This window comes from Armigeres subalbatus, chromosome 1 (assembly GCF_024139115.2).
Source record: "Armigeres subalbatus isolate Guangzhou_Male chromosome 1, GZ_Asu_2, whole genome shotgun sequence".
NCBI lineage: Eukaryota > Metazoa > Arthropoda > Insecta > Diptera > Culicidae > Armigeres > Armigeres subalbatus.
The window spans coordinates 29851530-29876057 of record NC_085139.1 but is presented as its reverse complement, the minus strand read 5'-3'; the positions used below and the strand labels follow the sequence as shown (position 1 = coordinate 29876057).

Genomic DNA, 24528 nt, shown 5'->3' with positions numbered 1-24528 from the left:
ACATTTAGTCCCATAGGTCACAGTGCACAATCGATAGTGTTTAATCAGCTGATCTTCACCTTCGCGAAAAACGATCCTCTGGTAATCACGATCCGCTGGGTGTACTATTACTTGGCGGTACATTTTTTCTACATCCGCCGAAAGCGCCACCCAGGGCTAACTTCGAATCGTTGAACGGCAGTCGTACGATGAAGTGTCCTTTTTCGTCTCGTTCATGAGTAGACCTGAAGAGCTCGATAGCTGCTTGTTCAGAAGGTGTAAGCTGCTGTGGCTTCGAAACTTCCTCCTGCTCCCAAAACATCCGCAAGGTGCGGTTGACGTCTAAATCTAAATGGAGATTGATGATCGAGACGTTAGCTTGAATAATCGACGAGTAGATGGCTTGATTCCCAGACACCAGCCAACCGAATATCGTGTTTTGTGCCACAGGAGAACCATCGTTGTCCTTGACTTGCCCTGGCTTAAGAAGAGCAAGAAAGACATCCGCTCCTAAGATTATGTCGATAGATCCCGGTCGATGATACCCCGGATCCGCAAGAGCATTCTGTATCTGCTTGTCCATTAGGGATGGGTGCACCCTACAGTGTTGTGAAGGCAAAGTGGACGTAAGCTTTCCCATGACGAAGGCATTTGTTTGCAGAACTACCGTGTTTTCAAATCGGTTAGCGATCACGAGCTTCACGAGGCCACGAGTTGTGCCAGCTACTTGCATTCCCAGTCCAGAGACAGTCAACTTTCCGTTCGAACGAGGTAATGCGAGTTTTCTAACGCAGGCTTCCGTAACCAGCGATGCTTCGGATCCCGAATCGACGAGGGCGCGTACTTCAAGAAAACCGCCGTCGTTTCCCAGCACGCGGATGATAGCCGTCGGTAGAACAAAAACCTTTCGTTGCGCTTCCACTGGAATATGTGCCACCATTGAGTTGATGACAGATTCGTTCACTTGTGGCTGCTTTGATTCACCGTTGATTTCTGGTTTCTTCGGCACTTCGTCGCCACATTTCTGTTCACATAATAGTGTGTGATGTCGCTGCTTACAGTTTTCATTTCGACACACTGATTTGGACCCACAAAACTTCACCGTGTGCGAGGATCGCAAACAATTGTAACATAACCTCGCTTTTCGAACTAGTTCACGTTTGCACTTAGTGTCCATTTGTTTGAATTGTCCACACTGAAACAACGGATGCTCACTGGAGCATTTCGCGCACTTTTCTCCTGCTGCTGTTGAGTGTAGTGACTGGAACCTTTTCTCGGCCGCGGGTTTCTTCACGATTTCTTTTCTGGTGACTTCCGTGGCCTTCTTCGCAAATGCCGTACATGTTTCTAGTGCATCACACCGGTTGTCAAGAAACTTCAGAAAATCCTCAAACGATGGGTTCTCTTCATCAATGATGCGTTGCGCCCACAGTGCGCGAGTCTCCTTATCCAGCTTTTCCAGTAGGAGATGGATCAACCACGGGTCGCGTGTGTTGTATTCATCCCCAAGCGCGTTCAATTGTCGCACGACTTCGTCAGAAGTTGAAACAAGCATACGTAGACTCCCCGGCGTTGCAGTCAAAACTGCCGCTTGGTCCACGAATTCACGAACAAGAGCAAAAACAGTATATTTTTTCTTGTCGTAAACATTTGTGAGCGTTTCCCATGCTTCTTGGTAGTTTGCATCCGAAATTGGATACGAACTGACCAGCTGCTTCGCACTTCCTTCCAAGTATGACAACAGGTACTGCATTTTCAATGCATCTCGGAGGTCGTTACGGTTGTGTATGGTCGACTCGAAAATATCCTTGAAGGACCTCCAACTTTTCCGATCTCCAGTAAACGTTGGTACATTGATCGGTGGAAGACGCACATTCAAAGGTGCACAATTCGACACCTGTTCTCCTGCTGCAGAATTGACGTTTCCTCTCGCACGATTTGCACTCTCGACCGCCGCTGCTTGTTGACCCTCCAACAGTGAACGCTGTGTATTGAGAAGCATTTTTATCGCTTCCCGAATATCACTGTCGACAATCGTTCTGCCACTCGATGAGGAACCCGTTTCGTCCGGATTAGTGTCCGCAATATATCTCTCGAGAATGTCTTTTGCTTCGAAATAGGCCGTATTGAATTCTTCCCGAATATTGTGTACCGAGGCAACTGCTTCCGGATCGTCTTGACTTTCCTCTATGCGTGTTTGCGTTCGCCGGAAATTTCCAGCAAGTTCCTTGAGCTGCTCGAGCCTTTCCATTGCCTCACTATAGGACGCACGCCGTTCGATGAGTTTTCTGGCTGCTGCAAGCTCCCCATTCAGTTGCACCATCTGTGCATTCCGAATTTTCACAAGTGTTTCCATTCTGGATCGCGAAACTATCCGACGAAGAAGGACCAATGTTTTTGGCCTTGGACTGGACCGACGACCGAACACGGAACGCAAGCGGATCTCAAAATAAAACGAACCGGATTAACCTCAATTACAAACTTAAATTTATTTGTTCTATTCTGTTTGATGGATTTTCACAGACTGAAAAATACGTTTTTTTTCTTCGAATGTTCTGGAGTCGAAAATGGCGCGCAATGTGACAGGTGTGCAAGGGGCCACGACAGGGCCACGCAGGGGCAGACGACAGGGTTGGGCGATTTCCTACACGAACAGCAGGCTTAACAACACAGATAGAATTTTATTTTGCTTTTGATTAGATTTGAATTTTTACAGCATTTGAAATTCATTTAGATTAGATTTGAATTGGAATTAAATTTGGATTGGAATTAAATTTTTGTTTTGGATTGGGGTTGGAGTTGGATAGAAACGCCGGTATCGCCACTCAGTGACGAGTACCGTAAACATGGTGCACGGAAGGTTGTTGTCTACACAGCAAAAAGAATTGTAATAGGCCTCGATGTATTCCATGTTGATGTAATAAAATAGCTATGTAAACGCAAAAATCAGATGCTAAATTACATCATTTCTATGATTTATCACATCGGCTTCAAATTACACAGGAAAGAAAAATGTTTTCGCCATTACATTGAGCTTATTTAATATTCACATCAAATAATACGCAAATTTTACATACAATCAAATGCAACCAAGTGGTTCTAATTTGTTTGTTTAAAATTACACAGATTCTATGCTTCTTTACATACGTTAATAATGTACTTTTAAATTCCGCAACACTGCTCAGATGTTGACGTTGTCGACTGCTGGCTGACCGAGACGTCGCCTGCGTGCCTCGCCGCCATATTTCAAGCAGTTGGCAAACAAATGAGTGGAAAAGCACCGCGCTCGGCAATTCTTTGATTGTTTCCGGTAAGTTTTATAATATCAAATAAAATTTAAAGATAATTTTTAACATGCAGTGAATATCTATTTTTTGCAGCATATTAGTGGCCCTATAAATCGCTTGAACTTTAGGCACTTTGTGTCTAAAGTTCGTGATCCCGACGGCGACGAAAATTATTTTGGAATTCGGACTGTGGGGAATAAAGAGAGTCGTGAATCCTTTTGAGACAGAATCCCTTCAGGTTTGCGGATTCCGACGGATGTTCGTTTTGTAGAAAACTTTTCGCATTCCGGGATTCGTTGCAGGATTTCGCAGGTAATTCTGGGATTCCGTTCCGACGGAAATCCTTTCCTTTCAAACTGGATGAGAAACATTTTCGCAGTTCTATGGGAATTGTTCCGGGATTCTGACAGGAATCCTTTTGGGATTTTAACAAAAACCTTTTGATGTTTTGATAAGCATCGTTTTAGGATTCTAACGGTAGTCTCTCTGGGATTGCGATGGAAGTATTTCTGGGATTTGAATTTTTACGGGAATCCTATTCGGATTCCGACAGCAATCCTATTTTTGGCATCCCGACGGGAATCTTTCTGGAATTTCGACGTGAATCCTCCTACGAGAAAATTTTTTGCATTCCGACGGGACTCGTTTTGGAATTTCAATGGGAATCTTTTTGGAATTTGGACTTCCCAAATAATCAAAAGCTTTTCGAACGTTCTTTTAATGGAACTTTTGGTTACTTGGGTGGAACCTATTTTGGGGATTCCGATGAGAAAACTTTTCGGAATTCTACGGGTTTTTAGGATACTGACAGACAAAAAAAATTGAGGTTTTGACTAGTACCACTATATATGCGTTTATAACCACCCACTATAGGAAAGTGCTCTCTTTTTCATTGGCATTACATCTCCCACTGGGACATTGCCGCCTCGCAGCTTAGTGTTTTAAGCCTTCAACAGTTACTAACTGCTGGTTTCTAGGCCATTACCAATTTCTGCATTCATATATCATGAGGCTAACACGATTATTATATTTTTATGCCCAGGGAAGTCAAGACGATTTCCAATCCGAATAGGAAAGTCCACATAAAGGTTATAAGTCAAATATTGGTTATAAGGGTTTCCACATATTATTTTATGCGAATTCAATTAGCCATTATAAGGGCTACAGCTGAAATTTATGTTTTCATGAGTAGGAATCTGAATTGGTTTATAGAATTGAATTGATTTATTCCTTTGCACTGAATAATTGTTTTTTGCTTATATCGTACACTAAGTGTACCGAAAGGCTAGATGTTCGCATAAATAACAAACTTATAGAAGGCCCGGAGATCAATTAGTGTTATATACCGATCAACTCAGTTCGACGAATTGAGTTGATGTCTTAAGACACACACATTTTTGGACACTTTGCCTTCACCGATTTGCTCGCAACAGCTTGCATTCAACAGGGAATCCTGTCTTATTGTTTCCTATTGACTATGGGCTTAAGAGTTAGCTGCGAGTGACTGATAATATTACAGCGAGTAAATGTGAAAAATAAGAAAAATATATAAAGGTCTTTTAGTGGAATGTATTCAACCGTCTAAGACGAATTGAGTATTCTCCATTTAATTCCACCAGTTAATTTTCGTTATCTTTGCAGCTACGTATTTCGACCACAACTGTTTGGTCGTCTTCAGTGTCTCGTATTTGACTCGACTTGTTGACTTGTCGAGTCAAGTACAAGACACTGAAGACGACCACACAGTTGTGGTCGAAATACGTATCTGCAAAGATAACGAAAATTAACTGGTGGAATTAAATGGAGAGTACTTAATTCGTCTTAGACGGTTGAAAAATAAGATTTTTTTAGACTTTTCTTACCCTATTAAACGAATCAAAAATCAGCGCTAGATAGATCAATTAGTTTTTTGACACGATAGGCAGTTGTGGATTCAGTTTATATTCAAATTCACCTATTAAAATTTCGAAAGGCTAAGAAGCGTTCTTTTGGAATTCCGAAAATAAATTCTTTTGAGATTCCGGAAAATATCCTTTCCGTAAATAATCTGTCTGGATTGGAATTGAAATTCCGAGAAAATCGGGTGTTCCGGAACGAGTTAAAATTCCAAAGGGAATCTTTTTGAGATTCAGAAAAAAAATCCTTTTTGGGTTTCCGAAAGGAAACTTGGATTCCGAACAGAATATTTTCTTGAAATTGCACCTCAGGCGGGCCGGCTGAAAAGATCTCCATTCTGAGCGATGTTCAGCTATTGCTTTAACCTGTTGCCAGGTTATATTTCGGCCGATTTCCTTTATTTCTTAATTGAGGCTTTGCCGCCATGAGCCTTTGGGTCTGCCTCTGATGCGATGTCCCGCTGGGTTCCAGTCTAATACTTGTTTATAGATTTTGTTTTCGCCCTTACGTAAAGTGTGACGGACCAAGCCCCATTTGCGATCCCGAATTTCTATTGCTATCGGCCTCTAGTGCCAACAACGATGGAGCTCGTTGTTTGAAATCCAGTTGTGAGGCCACCAGGCCTGAATTATGTACCACATAGGCATATGTTGATTAATACATGCAGCCGTTGAGTGTTCTCCACTAATACACATCATCACCATGTTTCGCTAGCGAAAAACAGCACAGATTTCACATTTGAGTTGAAAATACGGATTTTGGTGCATTAATTCATCTGCTTGCTTTTCAAGATATTTCTTAACCTTCCTTCTTCTTCTTAATTGGCATTTATTTATTTATTACCAGACTAAGGCCGGAGTGGCCTGCGCATACATAGAACTCTACTCCATTCAGCTCGGTCCATGGCTGCACGTCGCCAACCACGCAGTCTGCGGAGGGTCCGCAAATCGTCCTCCACCTGATCGATCCACCTTGCCCGCTGTGCACCTCGCCTTCTTGTTCCCGTCGGATCGTTGTCGAGAACCATTTTCTGGTTCCGACATTCTGGCTAAGTGCCCGGCCCACCGCAGTCTTCCGATTTTCGCGGTGTGAACGATGGATGGTTCCCCCAACAGCTGATGCAACTCGTGGTTCATTCGCCTCCTCCGCCATCTGCACCCCACCATAGATGGTACGCAGCACTTTCCTTTCGAAAACTCCCAGTTGCGTTGATCCTCCATGAGCATCGCCCAGGTCTCGTGTCCGTAGAGGAGTACCGGTCTAATAAGCATTTTGTAGATAGTTAGTTTGGTACGGCGGCGAACTCTTTTCGATCGGAGCGTTTTGCGGAGTCAAAGTACGTACAATTTACTGCTATGATTTTATTTATTTATTTATTATCAGACTAAGGCCGGAGTGGCCTGTGCTGCACATAAAAGTCTTCTCCATTCAGCTCGGTCCATGGCTGCACTTCGCCAACCACGCAGTCTGCGGAGGGTCCGCAAATCGTCCTCCATCTGATCGATCCACCTTGCCCGCTGTGCACCTCGCCTTCTTGTTCCCGTCGGATCGTTGTCGAGAACCATTTTCTGGTTCCGACATTCTGGCTACGTGCACGGCCCACCGCAGTCTTCCGATTTTCGCGGTGTGAACGATGGATGGTTCTCCAAACAGCTTATGCAACTCGTGGTTCATTCGCCTCCTCCGCGTACCGTCCGCCATCTCCACCCCACCATAGATGGTACGCAGCACTTTCCTTTCGAAAACTCCCAGTGCGCGTTGGTCCTCCATGAGCATCGCCCAGGTCTCGTGTCCGTAGAGGAGTACTGGTCTAATAAGGATTTTGTAGATAGTTAGTTTGGTACGGCGGCGAACTCTATTCGATCGGAACGTTTTGCGGAGTCCAAAGTACGTACAATTTCCTGCCATGATTTTATTTATTTTTTTTATTATCAGACTAAGGCCGGTGTGGCCTGTGCTGCACATAAAAGTCTTCTCCATCCAGCTCGATCCACCTTGCCCGCTGTGCACCTCGCCTTCTTGTTCCCGTCGGATCGTTGTCGAGAACCATTTTCTGGTTCCGACATTCTGGCTATGTGCCCGGCCCACCGCAGTCTTCCGATTTTCGCGGTGTGAACGATGGATGGTTCCCCCAACAGCTGATGCAACTCGTGGTTCATTCGCCTCCTCCGCCATCTGCACCCCACCATAGATGGTACGCAGCACTTTCCTTTCGAAAACTCCCAGTTGCGTTGATCCTCCATGCGCATCGCCCAGGTCTCGTGTCCGTAGAGGAGTACCGGTCTAATAAGGATTTTGTAGATAGTTAGTTTGGTACGGCGGCGAACTCTATTCGATCGGAGCGTTTTGCGGAGTCCAAAGTACGTACAATTTACTGCCATGATTTTATTTATTTCTTTATTATTAGACTAAGGCCGGAGTGGCCTGTGCTGCACATAAAGGTCTTCTCCATTCAGCTCGGTCCATGGCTGCACTTCGCCAACCACGCAGTCTGCGGAGGGTCCGCAAATCGTCCTCCACCTGATCGATCCACCTTGCCCGCTGTGCACCTCGCCTTCTTGTTCCCGTCGGATCGTTGTCGAGAACCATTTTCACCGGATTACTGTCCGACATTCTGGCTACGTGCCCGGCCCACCGCAGTCTTCCGATTTTCGGACTTTCGGACTTTCCTTCCGGAAGTAGGTGCTGCGAATGGCCATATTCTTGGAGGCGGCGAAATCAATTAGTCGTAGGCCGTTTTCGTTCGTCAGCCGGTGAGCGCTGAACTTTCCAATAGTCGGTCTAAACTCCTCCTCTTGGCCAACCTGAGCGTTCAAATCTCCTATGATGATTTTGACGTCGTGGCTTGGGCAGCTGTCGTACTCACGTTCCAGCTGCGCGTAGAATGCGTCCTTATCATCATCAGTGCTTCCGGAGTGTGGGCTATGGACGTTGATTATGCTGAAGTTGAAGAACCGGCCTTTGATCCTCAGCTTGCACATTCTTTCATTGATCGGCCACCACCCGATCACGCGCCTTTGCATATCGCCCATCAATATGAAAGCTGTTCCCAGCTCGTGTGTGTTGCCGCAGCTCTGGTAGATGGTATGATTACCTCTAAACGTTCGCACCATTGATCCCTTCCAACAAACCTCCTGCAGCGCTACGATGCCGAATCCACGGTCCTTGAGCACATCGGCGAGTATGCGTGGGCTCCCGATGAAGTTGAGAGATTTGCAGTTCCACGAACCGAGTTTCCAATCGCTAGTCCCTTTTCGTCGCAGTGGTCTTCGCCGATGGTTCCGGTCCGTACTCTCTTGTTGATTGTTCGTTGCTTAAGATTTTTGAAAGGCTGGCTTGCAGGGCCTGACACCAAACCCCCTAAATTTCCGGAGGACCATTCCTCCTTATTTCCGGTGGACCATGGTGCACAGTTTCACTTAGAGTCCCTCGCTGGCACTCGGACGATGATCAGCCGCCCCTAACATGGAGAACAGACGCTGTTGTGAGCCGATCCTGACATGGAGAACAGACGCTCAATAAGATTTGCACCTCCGGAGAGGAGCAAACCCCCCCCCCTTTCCCTGTCAGCATACGACCATAGTTCCCACCGGGGTTGGTTACCCGATCTTCCTTAAGGTTGCTCGTATCCCGGCCAGCACCGCGGGGAGGTAGGGATAGGAGTTGCTGGGTAAGAGGCTAAGGACCGCGAGATGGGGTCTATTTTATTCCTTCAGGTACGCGAAGTACCAATGGTACGCTTTACCCAGCATTTGCCTTTACCCAGCGCAGGAGGATCTATTGCAGGAATTACTGAAGTAACTTCTGGAGCAATTCCTGGAAGATCCTCAGATTTGTAATATGTTTTTGCCAAAGCAGGCGCCTAATGCAACGTACACACCAGTCAAGCAGTTTGGCGAACATTGACTCCGCCCCCAAGAAAACACTTCGGTTGCTGCTTTGTTTGAGCGTGTGTGAAGTTGTTCGAACAACCATTTGACAGTTGGCGGCTCGGTTTGAAAAAATTAAAACGGTTTGATTTTGGTTTGAGTTGTCGGGGTGGAGTCAGGTTCGCCGAACATGTTTGAGCATATGTAGTGAAGTTGCACAAACCCCCATATATTTTTCGATAGTTGGTGCTCAAGTTGGCGCTTCGGTCGTTCGTGTGTGATATTGTTGGTCGAATAAATTGATTGTTTGTGCCGCTGTTGGTAAAACTTGATGGATGTTTGAACCAACGAGAGGTGGAGTCAATGTTGGTCTAACTGCTTGACCGTGTGTACGTTCCATAATGATATTTTACGTGTAATGCTACTTTTTGACAGGGCAAGTGAATTGAACAACTCAGTTGGATTCAATTGACTTGCCAAAAGTTGAACATGTTTAACTTTATTTTCGTTCAAGTGAATTGAATTAAGGTGTTTACACGTTCAATTCGCGTTCGATTCAAGTGACTTGCCCAATTCACTTGCCTTGTCTAAACGTAGCATAAGTAAACTGCTGAATTGTAAATAGCAAGTGAATTGAACAAGCCGCTCGCATTGAACACCAGGGGGAGAAGGCGGAGCACTGAATCCCTACCCCAACATGTGCGACATCTGGATTTGGTTCTAAACTGTAAACAACAGTATTTTCTATTTCTCTACCACCTATACCTGCTTGATTATAGGGACTCGAAAAAGAATTTATTTGCAGTAACTAACCGAATATAAACATGTTCACATTAACGATTGCGCCCTAACACCGGTTCTGAGCTTCGATGCAGAGTACACAAGCTTTGTTCTCCAGTGACAGGCGTATGAGGCCCTTGTTGAACACACATTAAACATGTAAACACCTTTGTTCAACTAACTTGAATGACAAGAAAATTGAACATGTTCAACTTTTTGGCAAGTCTATTGAGTACATACAACTGAGTTGTTCAATTAACTTGCCCTGTCAAAACGTAGCAATGTAGCATAAAAGAACTGCGAGGAAATTCCAGTGGGAACCTATGGATCAATTCAAAGGGAAACTCCAAGGAGGAATTCTGAAAGAATTGCTGATGCAATCCAAGTAGCAACTCCTGCATCAATTTTAGATAGAACTCCTGGAGAAATTCCAATGAAAGCAATTTTAGCAAGAAGTTTAGAAGCAATTCCAGAAGAAACTTCTGAAGCAATTTCTGGGGGACTTCTGCAGCATTTTCAGAAGAAACTCGTGGAACGATTCCAGTACTGCCTGGAGGAATTTCAGAAGGAACTTCTGGAATAATCTTTATTCAGAGAAAGCTTGTAGCATAGACAACTTGTGACCTCAACAGGCAGTACATATTCACATTTACGCTCAAGAAATCAATTATAAATTCAATTTACTTTCCAGATGGATATAATATGCGAGTTTTGTGGTGCAAAATTTGGCCATGTAACAACTTACCAGAGACACATGCGCATTCACAGATTCAACACACATTTCTCTTGTGGTCTCCATGGTTGTAACATAAATTTTAAAAAATATTCGGCTTTCATATCACATCTGGGACGATCACACATACATATAGCTGGTCATGAAAACTCGGAATATAAGTGTACTGCATTTGGATGTTTATTTTCACATGACAGTTTCCTAGTTCTGACTAAGCATCTTAAAGATCATTTGAAAGCAGGTATTCCTGTGTACTGCCCTCTGAAGTGTAGGGAAAAATCGTTTGAAACAGCTAATGCTCTTAAAATACATAATATCTATTATCATAAGCAATTAGAAAAGAAATTTGATACTGTTGACGATAATGAACCACCCAGCCCAACAAACTCTGTAGAAATGGAATATCAACCTGAGCCGACGGATTTCGAAGTAAATCAGCACACCTTAAATGCAGCAAATTCTCTAGGAACTTTATTTTTAAAGTTATTATCCAAACATCACACCGCGGGTGCGGCTGTCCAAGAAGTTGTTGACGCTATGGCAGAACTATCATCATGTCAAGAAGAAATGAATCGTCATAAGATTTCGAAACTTGCTGGCAAATTCGAACTATCGGAATATGAAGCCAATGAAATATTCCATGACTTAGGGTCAGATAATGTTGGAACTGTATTATTTGATAAAGAGAACGGTATATTTCGATCTGAACATATGCGAAGAAAATATTTCAACAATAACTTCAGCTACGTGGAACCAGTGCAAATAGAGATATCACCTGATAGCAACCGTTATATTTATTATGTCCCTGTTGCAAAAACATTGAAATCACTATTATGCGGAGGATTCGGTTTGTCTCAGTCACTTTTTACCACACATAAGAAAATCGACGGTTTCATGACGAACTATACAGATGGTCTCCGATTTTCCAGCAATACATTTTACCAACAACCTAAAACAATACATATATTTCTTTACCAAGATGGTTTTGGAACTGTGAATCCTTTGGGTGATGCTAAGACACGTCATAAGCTAGTAGGAGTATACTACACCGTCGGCAACATGCATCCAGTATTGAGGGCTACAACAGAAAACAACTTCTTAGCTTTGCTGTGTTACGAGAAAGATCTGAAATTCTACGGAGTTGATTCCATATTCAAAACTCTTATCGATGATTTTAAAACATTAGAAACTGAAGGTCTTAAGATAGACATTGATGGAACAGAAGTATTGATTTATGGGACTATTTTTGCTTTGCTAGGAGATAATCTAGGTATGTATTAGCATAGAAGTAACAGACTAGATGAAAATTATCGCTGTCGTAATTCTTTAGGTACACATCAAATTGCTGGATTGGTCGAAAATTTCTCAACTCAACAATATTTTTCGCGGTATTGCTACACTACTCTTCAAGAGTTTCGTCGTGCTCCTCTGAAAAGCTGCAAAATGAGGCACCAAGTTGCATATGAAAAAGATTTACAAGACTGTTTGAGTGGTGGAAAACCAATTAAAGGTGTTAAACAGAAAACAATATTCAATGAACTACAGCATTTTCAGCTTTTTGAGTACGGTATGCCACCTTGCTTGGCGCACGACTTATTCCTTGGATGTTTCAATCATGATATTATGCTAATACTACGTCGATTCGTCAAGAATAAGTTGGTTACGGAAAGATATCTCCAAAGTAGACTCAATTATCTGTTGAAGAAATTCGGCTTGAACTCTAAAATATGCCTTAATTTCAAGAAGAAATGTGTAACCAGCAAAGCCACAGATATATGGCACATGATACAAATAACTCCATTATTATTACTGAGGAACAAAAGGGTTCATAATGATCCTGCTTTTAAGCTCATTATAATGTTGAAATCTATAACTGATTTAGTGACAGCTCCTTTGATCTCGGAGAGGCAAGTAGCAATGCTGAAACTTGAGACATGTCACTATTTGGAGATAAGATCATCACTTTTCATAACTCCTCTGCGGCCCAAACATCATTTTCTTGCACATTACCACCACCTTATACTTCACTATGGACCACTTTTACAGTATAGCACACTAAGCGGAGAACGAAAGCACTCATATTTTAAAACTGCGCTCAGACATGCGGGGAATTACAAAATATACTAAAGTTATGCAGCGAGAAGCATCAGTATTGGCAAGCTTATCTAAGTATAAATAAACAAAGATTCAGTGAAAAATTATCAACGAAGGCCACGTTCGTAACTGGGAAGATTTGGACGAAAACGAGAAACAAATGATAGAAATGTTTGAACATAATGGACAGAATTTCAAATACTCAAATGCAGTCAAATACATGGGAACTACTATTAAAACCGGATACTGCATGTTTATGGACCATGATGAGTTCGAAGAAACATTTAATATTATTTCAATAATTGGAATAATTTTCAATGAAGCTACCAACAATATTGCTGTGTACGGTGAAAAATTAAGCTTCACCTATCTGACCGAACTAGGAATCCCGATCATGAATGACAACTGTGTGCCAGAAATTGGCTTTGTGGGTTTGGATGAACTTCCAGATATTACACCTCTTAAAATGTACACCTATCAAGGAAAAACATATTTGTTTCATAAACATGCGATCCCTAGAAATTAGGTGAGTATATGTTATTTATCTTATGCATAAATCATACCATGTGATATGAATATAAAGCATGGAATTCATAATGAAGACAAATTGATTGATTGATTGATTCTTACTACGTTCAGACTATGGGCTTGGAAACATGTTATTCAGTCCAAACTGTCCGTTTCATAATTTCATCTTAAACTTATATACCACATTATATGTACTTATAGTTGAAGTTAAGAAGCTGCAATAATATAATAGTGGACTCTCCATGAACCGTGGTCTATATGACTCGATATCGATGGTGCCATATTGAAAAACATTTTTTGGGTTACTGTGATGGCACCATCGGACAGTTTCACGACGATTTAATGTTGCTTATTTCGATATTTCTATTAATCGATGGTTTCTTCCATGGAGGGTCGACTGTATAAGTTATGAAGCGTAACTAAGTGCACTATAGGATTTCGGGCGGTCATTAATCGAAAATGTCATGTCTTCCGAATTATTTTAAAATATTTTCTCTCCATTGTCAATACTCTAATTAAGAGAAATTCTGAATTTGAAGTCTCTAGGTGCACTAGTTCCAAAGATATAAGGTGGCAAAGTCAGAAATGGGTAAAAAAGTTAGCAAATTTTCTGAAAAAATATTTTATTTTCAACTATTTATTGAAATATTTTTTAAATGTTTTTTCTTCAATGTTAATACATCATTACAAAGGTTATTGTATAAGCTTTTAAATGGTGTGCAAAAACTAATGGTTACACTGTGAAAAAAATTGAAAAAATGCGGAAGCAATATTTTTCAAAAACGACGCTATTTTCAACTTTGATAGTGAAGAACTTTTTTCCTCAGGAATCCCAGGTTCTTTTATGATACACATCAAGGACAAAGCTTCGACTAAAATGTCCCGAAAGAATTTCTTGCCAGTATTTGCAATTAACAGAGTTAAGTCACTCTGATTTTTTTCATTTGTTTTTACCGTGTTTTGCCTCTCTCGTACTCCAAGGTTAATGCTCATTCCAAAAACGAATGTTTGATAGAAGGCCCGGAGACCCCTAGTGGTATATATCAACTAACTCAGCGCGAAGAATTGAGGTGATGTCTGTATGTGTGTGCATGCGCGTCTGTATGTATGTGCGCAAAAGAACGCAATCGCCATTTAGACACTTATTTGTGTCCGATTTGCTCGCAACAAGTTGCATTCGACGCAGAATCCTGTCCCATTGTTTCCTATTGAAAATGGGTCAGACTGAACTATGCGCTCAAAGGGTATGGTCAAAATACATTTATTGGTAATAACTTCGACTTTATTTATAACCATTTGAGCTCATTTAATTAACTTTTCAAAGGAGTAAATGAATAAAACCCCCAATGCAATGCAGCACAACGGTAACGGAAGGATTTAACAGTTCGCTCATATATTTCCTGTCAAATTTTACCGTTTCCGTCGCCATTCCGCTGAAATGCGTTTGGGGCTTGAGTGGTTTGAGTCATTCTCTAAACCTAATTTTCTGAGCTATTCATTAGCTACTGATGGAGAACTAAATATGAGATTTCATAATATGTAAATATTTATAAATCTCCTGGAATCAATAATTCCCGACATGTTTATTGCAAAAGTAAAGACGAACAATATCTTAGTTAGAACGGAGCGTATGAAATTCCTGCTAGTGTTCATGAATGTCTGGCTAATGGTAGGGAAATATTTATTCACTCATCTACACTTTGAGGTTCACTGGCTGAACAACCAGCGGAAAGTCAATATAAACAGTTGAAGAAATTTAGAACTCATAATGCAAGAAAATGATCAAGAGAGGCAAATGTTGACATTTTCCTTCGTGCCTTACATGAATCAGATCCATTTTAAGCTCGATTTGGATAACGAGGAGACGTTGGAAAAAATTTTTCACTTAGTTATTCTTATGCCATGCGTAATTTTGTAATATTTGAAGATTTTCAAAAGTTCTTTATCTTCTAATACTTTAGATGAATTTATCTCATCTTCCATCGTTGATGGAATTGAAGAAAATATCATTGAAGACTTAAACCTTGACACAGAAAAAGAATGATGCTGTATATAACTTGTAGAAATCATGAAAACAAATCAAAAGTAATTCAAATAGTGTTGTTATTTAAATTAAAAGAATTTTGCTTTTCGGAAGAATGGAGCATTCTTACATTCCACAATGAATGTCCACATTTTTGAGAATATATTAATCTCATTTTTGAATAACTTGTACACGTAAAAATGTCATGGGATTGCGATTTCTAATTTGCTAATACCCTTTTTCAAAAGTTATTTTCAATTCTGATTATTTGATTAACATTTAATGCTTTATGATCCTTCAGATCCTAGTACTTTGTCAAACAAATTGTTCTAAATACAAATTGTGAGGCATGAGAGTGAGAACAAAAAATATCACGGAATGTCATGAAATTAATGTCATTTAACATGATCGCCGCCATAATGTCCATAAATTGCTGAACTTAGTTTTGTACAGCCCCTTCCTTCTCCTTAAGAAAACGCACGAAATTTCAACTTCCCAAATAGGTTTGCTTTGTCACGTTAATCGAACCTATGAAAAAAATAATTACGTAATTCATAGACGATCCCCAAAGGGGGGGGGGGGTTGGAAATTGTATATTCATGCTATTTCGACCATACACAGCTAAAACTAAGTGGAAAATCACTTTAAAAGTCCAATTTTATTTTTGACCGCTCGCTTGTATGGGGATCCCCCATAGTGAAGTGGTCAATTGAAATAACAATTACTTCGGATTCGATAATAAAAACGTAATATAAAACTAATATGGTGAACGGGATGTTTTGATTTTTGGTTTCATCAACAGTGGACTGCGCTTCCTTTTGCCTAATACAAACAAACTTAGTAACAATTTAACTTATAGATTTTATAGCCTATTCAGATGACGCTATTTATGATAATAAATATCATGCTAAAGAGTAACTTGATGGCATTTTCCATATATTCAATTTCCTTTTTCATATTGAACACGATAATTATTATAATAAATGGCATAATCTGAATAGGCTATTACATAGCAACTAAAAGCATGAATAATTATATTGTGATTCATAAAATTATAATAGTCTATCCAAATGACGAGCTTCCTCACTTGATCAAATTATCTTGTCGAAGTTCGAATATTATATTTTCCCAAAAAAATATGTTGACAAACGCGAGATCAAACATCATTCTTATCAAGATACTATTTATCAAAAGATAAAGCTCGTAGTATGAGTTACGGCATGCTTACCGTTTTTGAGAGGTGTGTCGGTGCGCAATAGCCTGCCCAGAATACCTGCCGTTACCCTAGTTTTAGTTTAGTTTCGAATGCATATAGGTAAATAAAACACATTATATGTGTTGGAAGGCGTCTGATATTATGTGAATCGATTATGTCTAAAATCTAGCACACTGCTACTAAGCCACTCTCCATCTTGTTCACAGTATGAATACCACACCTGCGCGACTTATACGTATATGTGACGCCCAGAGGCGGAAATCGTTTGTAAAGTGTAAACCTACCATCATTACAGTTATAGAGAAAGGTAAAATCGTATCCAGACTACAAACTATATATCTCTTGATAAAGCTTGCTCTTCACGATACTTTGTATATATTTGTTTGAAATTATCTAATTATGAATTTTCATCCATTTAGGCCGTTCGCATTTTCAAAAGGATATAACTAGACTTGTCTTAGAAATAGACGGATCGATGATAGTCGAGGACGAGGTACTAGAGTTATTATCATCTGAGGGATACAACTTTATGCTGTTGACTAACTCCGAAAAGTGGACATCGAACGAAAGCAATACTTCTAATGACGAGAGCAGGACAACTCTGAATGCACAATTTGTAAGTAATATTTTCCAAAAGTTTGTGCACTCCTAAAAGGGTATTCAAACTATGCCATATTTTAAATCATGTGATAAAACGCATACATTTTATTCAACAGTTGACCAATAGTTGGTTTTGCATGTTATAATAAAAAATCCCATTCAATTTTGGATAAAACGTCAGTACATTTAGGTTTTTTTAAATCTAATGAATTTAGTTTTTTCGTAATTCTTCACTTCTTGTGACACTGAACACACTGTGATACTTTTTACGCGGATTTAGAAATCTTGAATGGTTTTGTTTCCAAAATCGAATGACTTTGTTGCCAAAACTGAATGTCGCCAAAATCGAATGGGGTGTGTAGATTATTTATCGAAACATTTGTTTTAAGTTTTTGTATACACGAAAGTTTGACACTATTAGGAATGAAGAAAAAAAGTGAATTTTCGCACCAAAACTGGTTGAAACCTCTTTAAAACAAAACAATAATAATACTAATTTTAAGATATTAGTTTTACGTTTTACTGTATGCTCGAATATATAGACCGTTCCGATAATTAAAAATACATAATAACATTCTAGGCCATATGTAACCATAAAACAGTAGATTACTTGAAATTTAAATGAAAATGTATTACCAGATCTCTGACTAATGCGAAAAGACAGACATTTTTATGCGTCTGTATTGAAAATAATATAGATCTAACAGTTATACGTTTTTTATAGGAAGTTTACCTAAAAAATACGTTTTAAAAATAACCCATTTTGTCCAAATAAAAAAACATTTGAGCAAAATCAAAGCATCATATTTTCCTAATATAAGCAAAAAAATCGGAAGTAATACATCACGTGAAAGAATGCTACGTTTTGACAGGGCAAGTGAATTGACCAACTCAGTTAAATTCAATTGACTTGCCAAAAGTTGAACATGTTTAACTTTCTTTTCGTTCAAGTGAATTGAATTAAGGTGTTTACACGTTCAGTTCGCGTTCGATTCAAGCGACTTGCTCAATTCACTTGCCTTGTCTAAACGTAGCATTGTGTATTTTTAATTATCGGAACGGTCTATATTTTTACCTACACAAGACGTCATTACGAGCGACATATCATTAACGATAAGTTTTCGTTTCAAGACTCCGCAACACAATTCGATAATAGTACCAGCTGCTTCCATTATCAAAGAGGATTCATGCGAAACACTCCAATCCTGTGGATCGAATATTTTTCTAATGGAAGACCCTCTGGCCATACCGAGTACCTCTGGATTGACCAAACGAAAATCATCTTTGTATGGTGTTGAAGAAGTACCGGACAAACGCAAATCGATTACATCAGCAGATCAAATCATCATACGGAATCCGTCTATTGCTTCTTCGTGTGGAACAGCTGAAGTCACCAATAGTGTCTTTGATGACGAAATGCAATTATCGTTGCATGCAGGCGCATCAATTATTGTAGAAAACTCTCCTGCACAGGAGGAAAACTGCATTGCTATTACAAGCAAGGGTGCCGACCAGAAAGGAAAAACACAAATTCCACCAACACAAGAACCTGGACTATCGGCAGCGATGAAGTTTTCACGCTTTGAAATAAATTGGAAACAAATTCCAAACGACGTTATGGATCAACTGAAAGGGCGTCAACCTGACGCTGGTTACAAAGGAATTTCTCAAACGAACTACAACAGATTCGTGGATCATGTTATTGCACAAATCAGGATAATATGCACAAAAATTCCCTTCAATCTCATAAAGAAAGTTGCTTTGACTATCACTCAAAAATATCCGACCCTACGAGACTGTGACGATGATGGTAACGTAATCGGTGATGGTTCTAATAGCTTGGCTGATAAGCTCCGAAACCACAATTCGTATTTGAACAGAGCCTATAGATCTGAACACCAAGTTGCAAGTAAAAAACATTGTTTCAAACGTCAATGCAAGGTAGGAGTGAGGGTTGAATATTACAAAAACAGTAAGAAACATTGCAACAAAGAGCATTTGCTTCTTCTTACAAGAATGGATACGTATACATCACTATTGGATGAACATGTTTTAAGCAGCACAGAAGGGTTTGTTCGCTATAAGATCGACAGTTGCATTACATTGACAGCACTGCATAAAGAGCTTCCAGCAATTCGAAGGAATGAATTGTTAAACTTCCACTTCCAAAAAGCCACAGGCTGTAATGCTGACATATTCAGTACCAACTATAAAGAAAAAAAAACGAAGCTCATTGAAGTGTCCAAACTATTTAAAAACCCTACACATACTTACGAATGCGAACGACTTGGACGTGATTGAAGGTGTAGCTAAGTTATTGAATGAAAGCACGACATCACTGATCCACACAGTTGAGGTAAGATATTTGTCAACGGCTGCGTTTCGTTTCCCGAATTAAAATCACATCAAACTTAAAGCGACAGTCCAAAAAACAAATATTATCCGATCATAAGAATCTACACACTTAGCTTTTATTTCTGCAGCTGGGAAAAATTCTGCACAGCAAGACCATGCTGAGGGTGGCTGGGTTCGATTCGGTGCTGGTCTAGGCAATTTTCGGATTGGAAATTGTCTCGACTTCCTGGGCAGTAAAGTATCATCGTGCTAGCCTCATGATATACGAATGCAAAAATGGTAACCTGGCTTAGAAACCTCGCAGTTAATAACTGTAGAAGTGCTTAATGAACACTAAGCTGCGAGGGGGCTCTGTCCCAGTTTGTGGATGTAATGCCAATAAGAAGAAGAAGAAGAGTAGAAAACTACACGCAAAGGAATTACAATCAATAATAAGGAGCTGTCAAACCGTATGGACGCTTCCCTTCGCGTCTACTCTGACGGGCACCTAAGTGATTGATAATGTGCCAATACAGACAATTTGCAGAGAATCGATTTGCTTAGATTTTTGTTAATCATTCTCGCCGGGTTCTTATATTGATTACTGGAATTCTGAAAAATATTTTTTAACCGAGAATTTCGTAACGTTTACCGGAGAAATCGTCTCAGCTATTCTCAGCAATCGTAAAACCACGTAAAACATTGAATTTTTAGTGTGTACACCAATTCTGATCAATTCTACTTCCTTCTTCTTCTTCAATGGTCCTAACATAGACAAACAGACATAACACTCGTGAAATTTTCATCGTTCACTGATTTACTGGTCAGTTTAAATAATCCTGGCGCGCGCATCGGATTTGCTCGAGTTTGACGGTTTCTCATTACCCCCATCTGGTTCATGATTTTCCCAACTTAGCGAAAACAATAGATGTCGTTAGTGTTTGACGACGATGAATTTGATGAGTGAATGTTCAATGTGTTATGTCTGTTTGTCTGTGGTTCTACATTCCTAGGGGCTTTGCATATACCACGTTGGACATTATCCATACCCCTCCCTCCCCTAAGTAGTCCACGTGGTATATGGACAGCCTCTTACTGAAACTTGACTTGCTTCCCAACTCATCCTACAACTTAATCTTTTATTACAATTTCCACAGTTAATAATTGCAAGCCCTTTTGCTAATAGAATGTATGTATCTTACGTGGCAAGTACAATGGATAGAATAAAAGAGGGGACCAAGAATGTTTCCCACCAGATAACATCCTAGACCGAGAATCGAGCTCTCCTGTCGGCCACATAACGGATCGCCAGAAAAATAATAACATATATATTGTTTATTGACCAACATTTTTTGTTTTGTTTTCCACAGGATATCAACGAGCAATTGCCTATGCGTGAAGAATCTCCATCAATTGTATCCGTTCGTAAGTACTTTTAAAGTCATTTCGTTTTTCTTTTTTTGTTAAAATGTCTTATTTTTTAGATCCCTGTGAAGAGGAAGAAGTGTTTTCATTTTGCAGAAAACACTTGTTTAACATCAGGTACTGACAATATTATTTCTGCGTTTCAACATCTGTTGGTTGTATACTTTGTGTACTTCTACAAATATCCGAAAGAAGTTTCGAAAATTCTGGAGTTTTTACAAATATTCCTCATGAAGGTGAACCCAGCGTATGGCTCAAGATCGAGTGCAACAATCGTCGGTGGACACCAACGCATGGTCTCTTCATTGATCGGAAAAATAACCAAAATGAATTGGCAGAAGATGGATGCAGATCATTAAATCGTCCCATATTTTTGATTTTGATATACATTTATATCAGGAAGAGTAAAAAACTTTTTTGTAAGTAATATTTTCGAATAGTATTCATCAAATCAATGTAACTACCATTTTTCTAATTTTTTTCTTTAAAAAAGTTAAACTTTCCTCAAGGATGTAGCCTATTATTTAAAACGAAGTTGACACAACGCTACGAGTTAATCGGGCAGATAACTTCAAAATGCAGTTACTAAACAGTAGAATCATAAGTACTAGAACGCGAGTGGCGCTGTAGTCATTTAAATTATTTTGCTAAATTATGCTTCAACAAGCATCAATTGTATAATTTACCAAAGTACCGGTACTTTGGCTGCCAGGTCGAAGTACACTGGATTCTGTTTTTACGATTTACATTTTCTCATTTTTCACTCATCTTAAATGCTTAATGTATACTAATTATCATGTGATTTTTCTTTGATTTATTCTGGATTTTTTGAGAGATGTTGCGAAGAGTTTGGTGGTAAATTGAAGTCACACGATCAAAAATACGAGGGAAAAAAATCGTGTTAAAACAAAATCCTGTGTAACCTAGATGTTAGTCACGCGAACAGGAACGACATTAGCAATCTTATACTTTTGAATCAACTTACTAAATATTGACGAGTAAGGCTAAACTTGAGTTAAATGAACTGTTACATCCTTGATTCAAATTGTCATTCGAGAATAATTTTAAAGCTTGATGCCCTGTAGCGATTTCGATCTTGCGATCACTTAAGTGCGATAGTAAGTAGTCTACTACTCTACATAAAATGGAATCATGCACACGTACTTACCTTAAGGCAGCGTCACCACGTCTGCTGATGAAATTGCTATATGGGGCAAGATGTCAAACTTTCAATTATGAGTGAACATCAGTACTGCCTGTAATTGTATAACTATCTTATATGAATAGGAAATTATGCAAAGATGGAAAAATTATGCGATTACGGGCAGAGAATACTTCTTCTGTCAGTTCTACATCTCCAGATGTGGTTTCATCGTCTCGCATTTATGAAATGGAATAATTATATGCTAATGGACAGTGCTTTGTTGCAGCTATTTCGATGGGCCACTCGCCATAAGAAAAATAATCCGACGATCTGATGATAGATGGATCGGACGTCATAGACGAAGACTCTATAATCAGCTGCCATTTAACTACCAGCAGTGTGATAACTACCGGAAGGCGCACAGAAGCTTGACATAAGTTTATCCAATCGGATAATTAACGTCAAACAGGAAGCGGGGTAAGTTATAACCAGATAGTGTAATACGAGCTATATCATAAAATATAGCTACAAAGTAGAAAGCACGAGAAAGGCAAACATAGCTAAGTTGGAATAATCGGGGTTTTTTCATCAAATATTAATCCTGTTGCTAGTCCAATTGTCACTTGTCATAATACGAGTTTGTACCATCCCATTTAATTCCACCACTTGATTGTACCTTGACAGATACGTATTTCGACCTCAAAGGTAAGGTTGCCTTCAGTGTCTCGTACTTGACTAGTACGAGTCGACACTGAAGACGACCTTACTGTTGAGGTCGAAATACGTATCAATCAAGTGGTGGAATTAAATGGGATAATTAAGCTCGTCTTATGATAAGTGAAGACATTCCACTAAAAGCTCAAAGTAATTTTCTTAACAGTCCAATTGTGTCGTAAAAAGCAGTCTTATTGATTAAGAGATTATTTTTTCCGGGTTTTGTGTTTAGTAAATATGTACTAATTAAATGCTGCCGAAGTCTACGTCGTCAATTTCGTGTTTTGCTGTTGCTCAAACTTTTATTAGTACTCTTCTCTATCCACCAGGAAGCATTCTGTTGCTGTACTTTGATGACGCATGCGAAAACAGAGGAATCTCGAAGCAGCAAATGATTGGACATCGGCCAGCAAACTTGCGTTGGAAGTACATGTCAAACATGGACAAAGGAGTCAACCCTGTGCTACCGGAGGATCGTATACTCTTCAGACGTTCCACGTTTCCAGCCATTGACATTGACAATTAAACTAAACGCTTATTTAGAAATAATATTTTAACAGAACATTCAATTTGAAAAACATCCATTTCATATAAAATGATAAATAAAATGTATTTTCATTAATTCTTTCTGTTTTCGTATGAAATTATCCGAAGAACATATTTTGAGGCTGGGATACATCGTTAATCTATTACATCGTATTTGTATACGTTTACTTTTTCACATCGCATCGGTTTACGTCTTTTCGGTTTACATCGTAGAAATTACATCGAATTAGAAGATCACACAGAATGCTCACGAGTACATCGCAGTATGCGATTTTCAACAATCGATGGATTCAACTGGTTGCAGCGATTTCGATGTAATATTCAACAACTTTTTTTACTGTGTACACTTTTTACGGCTGCTGCACCCTGGAAGTAAATGTAATCAAAGTAAACAGTCGGTCCCTTATTATAAATTCAATCCAAATCCAAACCAAATGTAAACAAAATCTAATGCAAAACAAAACCAAATCCAATCAATTTCAATCTTGATCAAATTCAAGTTCAGCCAAAATCTAATCCAAAATCAAACCAAATCCAATTCCAATTCCAATCCTAATCCATTCTAAATTCAATTCCAATTCAAATGCAATCCAAATCCAGTCAAAATCCAATCTAAATCATTTCCAAATGCTATACAAATTCAATTCAAATCCAAACCAAATGCAAACTAAATCTGAACAAAATCAAAACCAAATCAAATAGAAATTCAATCCTAATCAAATCCAACTCCAACCTAAATCCAATCCAAAACAAAAATTTAATTCCAATCCAAATTTAATTTCAATTCTAATCCAATCTAAATGAATTTCAAATGCTGTAAAAATTCAAATCTAATCAAAAGCAAAATAAAATTCTTTCCAAATACAATCCAAATGCAAACAGTTTCAAATTCAAGTCCAATCCAAATCCGATCCAAAATCAAACAAAATCCAATTCAATTCCCATCCAAATCTAATCCAAATTGAATCAGAATCCGATCCAAATCAAATCCATATCCAATAAATGTCAATTCTAATTCTTATCCATTCCAAATCCAAATCCATTCCAGACCAGCTTAAATTCAATTCAATTTATGTTCAATCTAAAACCAATTCAAATCCAACTAAAAACCAAATAAGATTTATTCCAAAGCAAATCAGAATCCACTCCGAATTTAATCAAAATCCAATCAATCCCCAATCCCCCAAATCAATCCCAATCCCAATTTATTCAATTCAAATCCATTCTAAACCCAAACCAATCCAAATCCGATTCAAATCCAAGACAAATCTAATTCAAATAAAATGCAAATGCAATCAAAATCCAATAATAATCCGAAGTCCAATTTAAATGAAATGAAAATCCAATCCAATCTAAATCA

At 39.3% G+C, this 24528-nt stretch overlaps 2 protein-coding genes across 2 annotated transcripts; one reads left to right on the top strand and one right to left on the bottom strand.

Moving 5' to 3' along the window:
* Positions 1-85: 85 nt before the first annotated feature.
* On the bottom strand, positions 86-2335 carry LOC134206064 (uncharacterized). Its single transcript, XM_062681744.1, has one exon. The coding sequence runs from the start codon at positions 2333-2335 to the stop codon at positions 86-88; it is 2250 nt and encodes a 749-aa protein (XP_062537728.1).
* Positions 2336-3089: 754 nt separating this feature from the next.
* On the top strand, positions 3090-23244 carry LOC134223429 (uncharacterized). Its single transcript, XM_062702583.1, is given in 10 exon segments — positions 3090-3289; positions 3360-3578; positions 16612-16712; positions 16825-17021; positions 18137-19251; positions 19253-19361; positions 20710-20764; positions 20824-21183; positions 22195-22385; positions 22952-23244. Coding segments are annotated over 6 exon segments (1641 nt in total). The 5' UTR covers positions 3090-3289; positions 3360-3578; position 16612; the 3' UTR covers positions 20889-21183; positions 22195-22385; positions 22952-23244.
* The last annotated feature ends 1284 nt before the right edge of the window (positions 23245-24528 follow it).

Excerpts from the sequence above, each read along its gene's own strand:
- LOC134206064 (XM_062681744.1), bottom strand. The coding sequence starts at position 2,335 with ATGGAAACACTTGTGAAAATTCGGAATGCACAGATGGTGCAACTGAAT.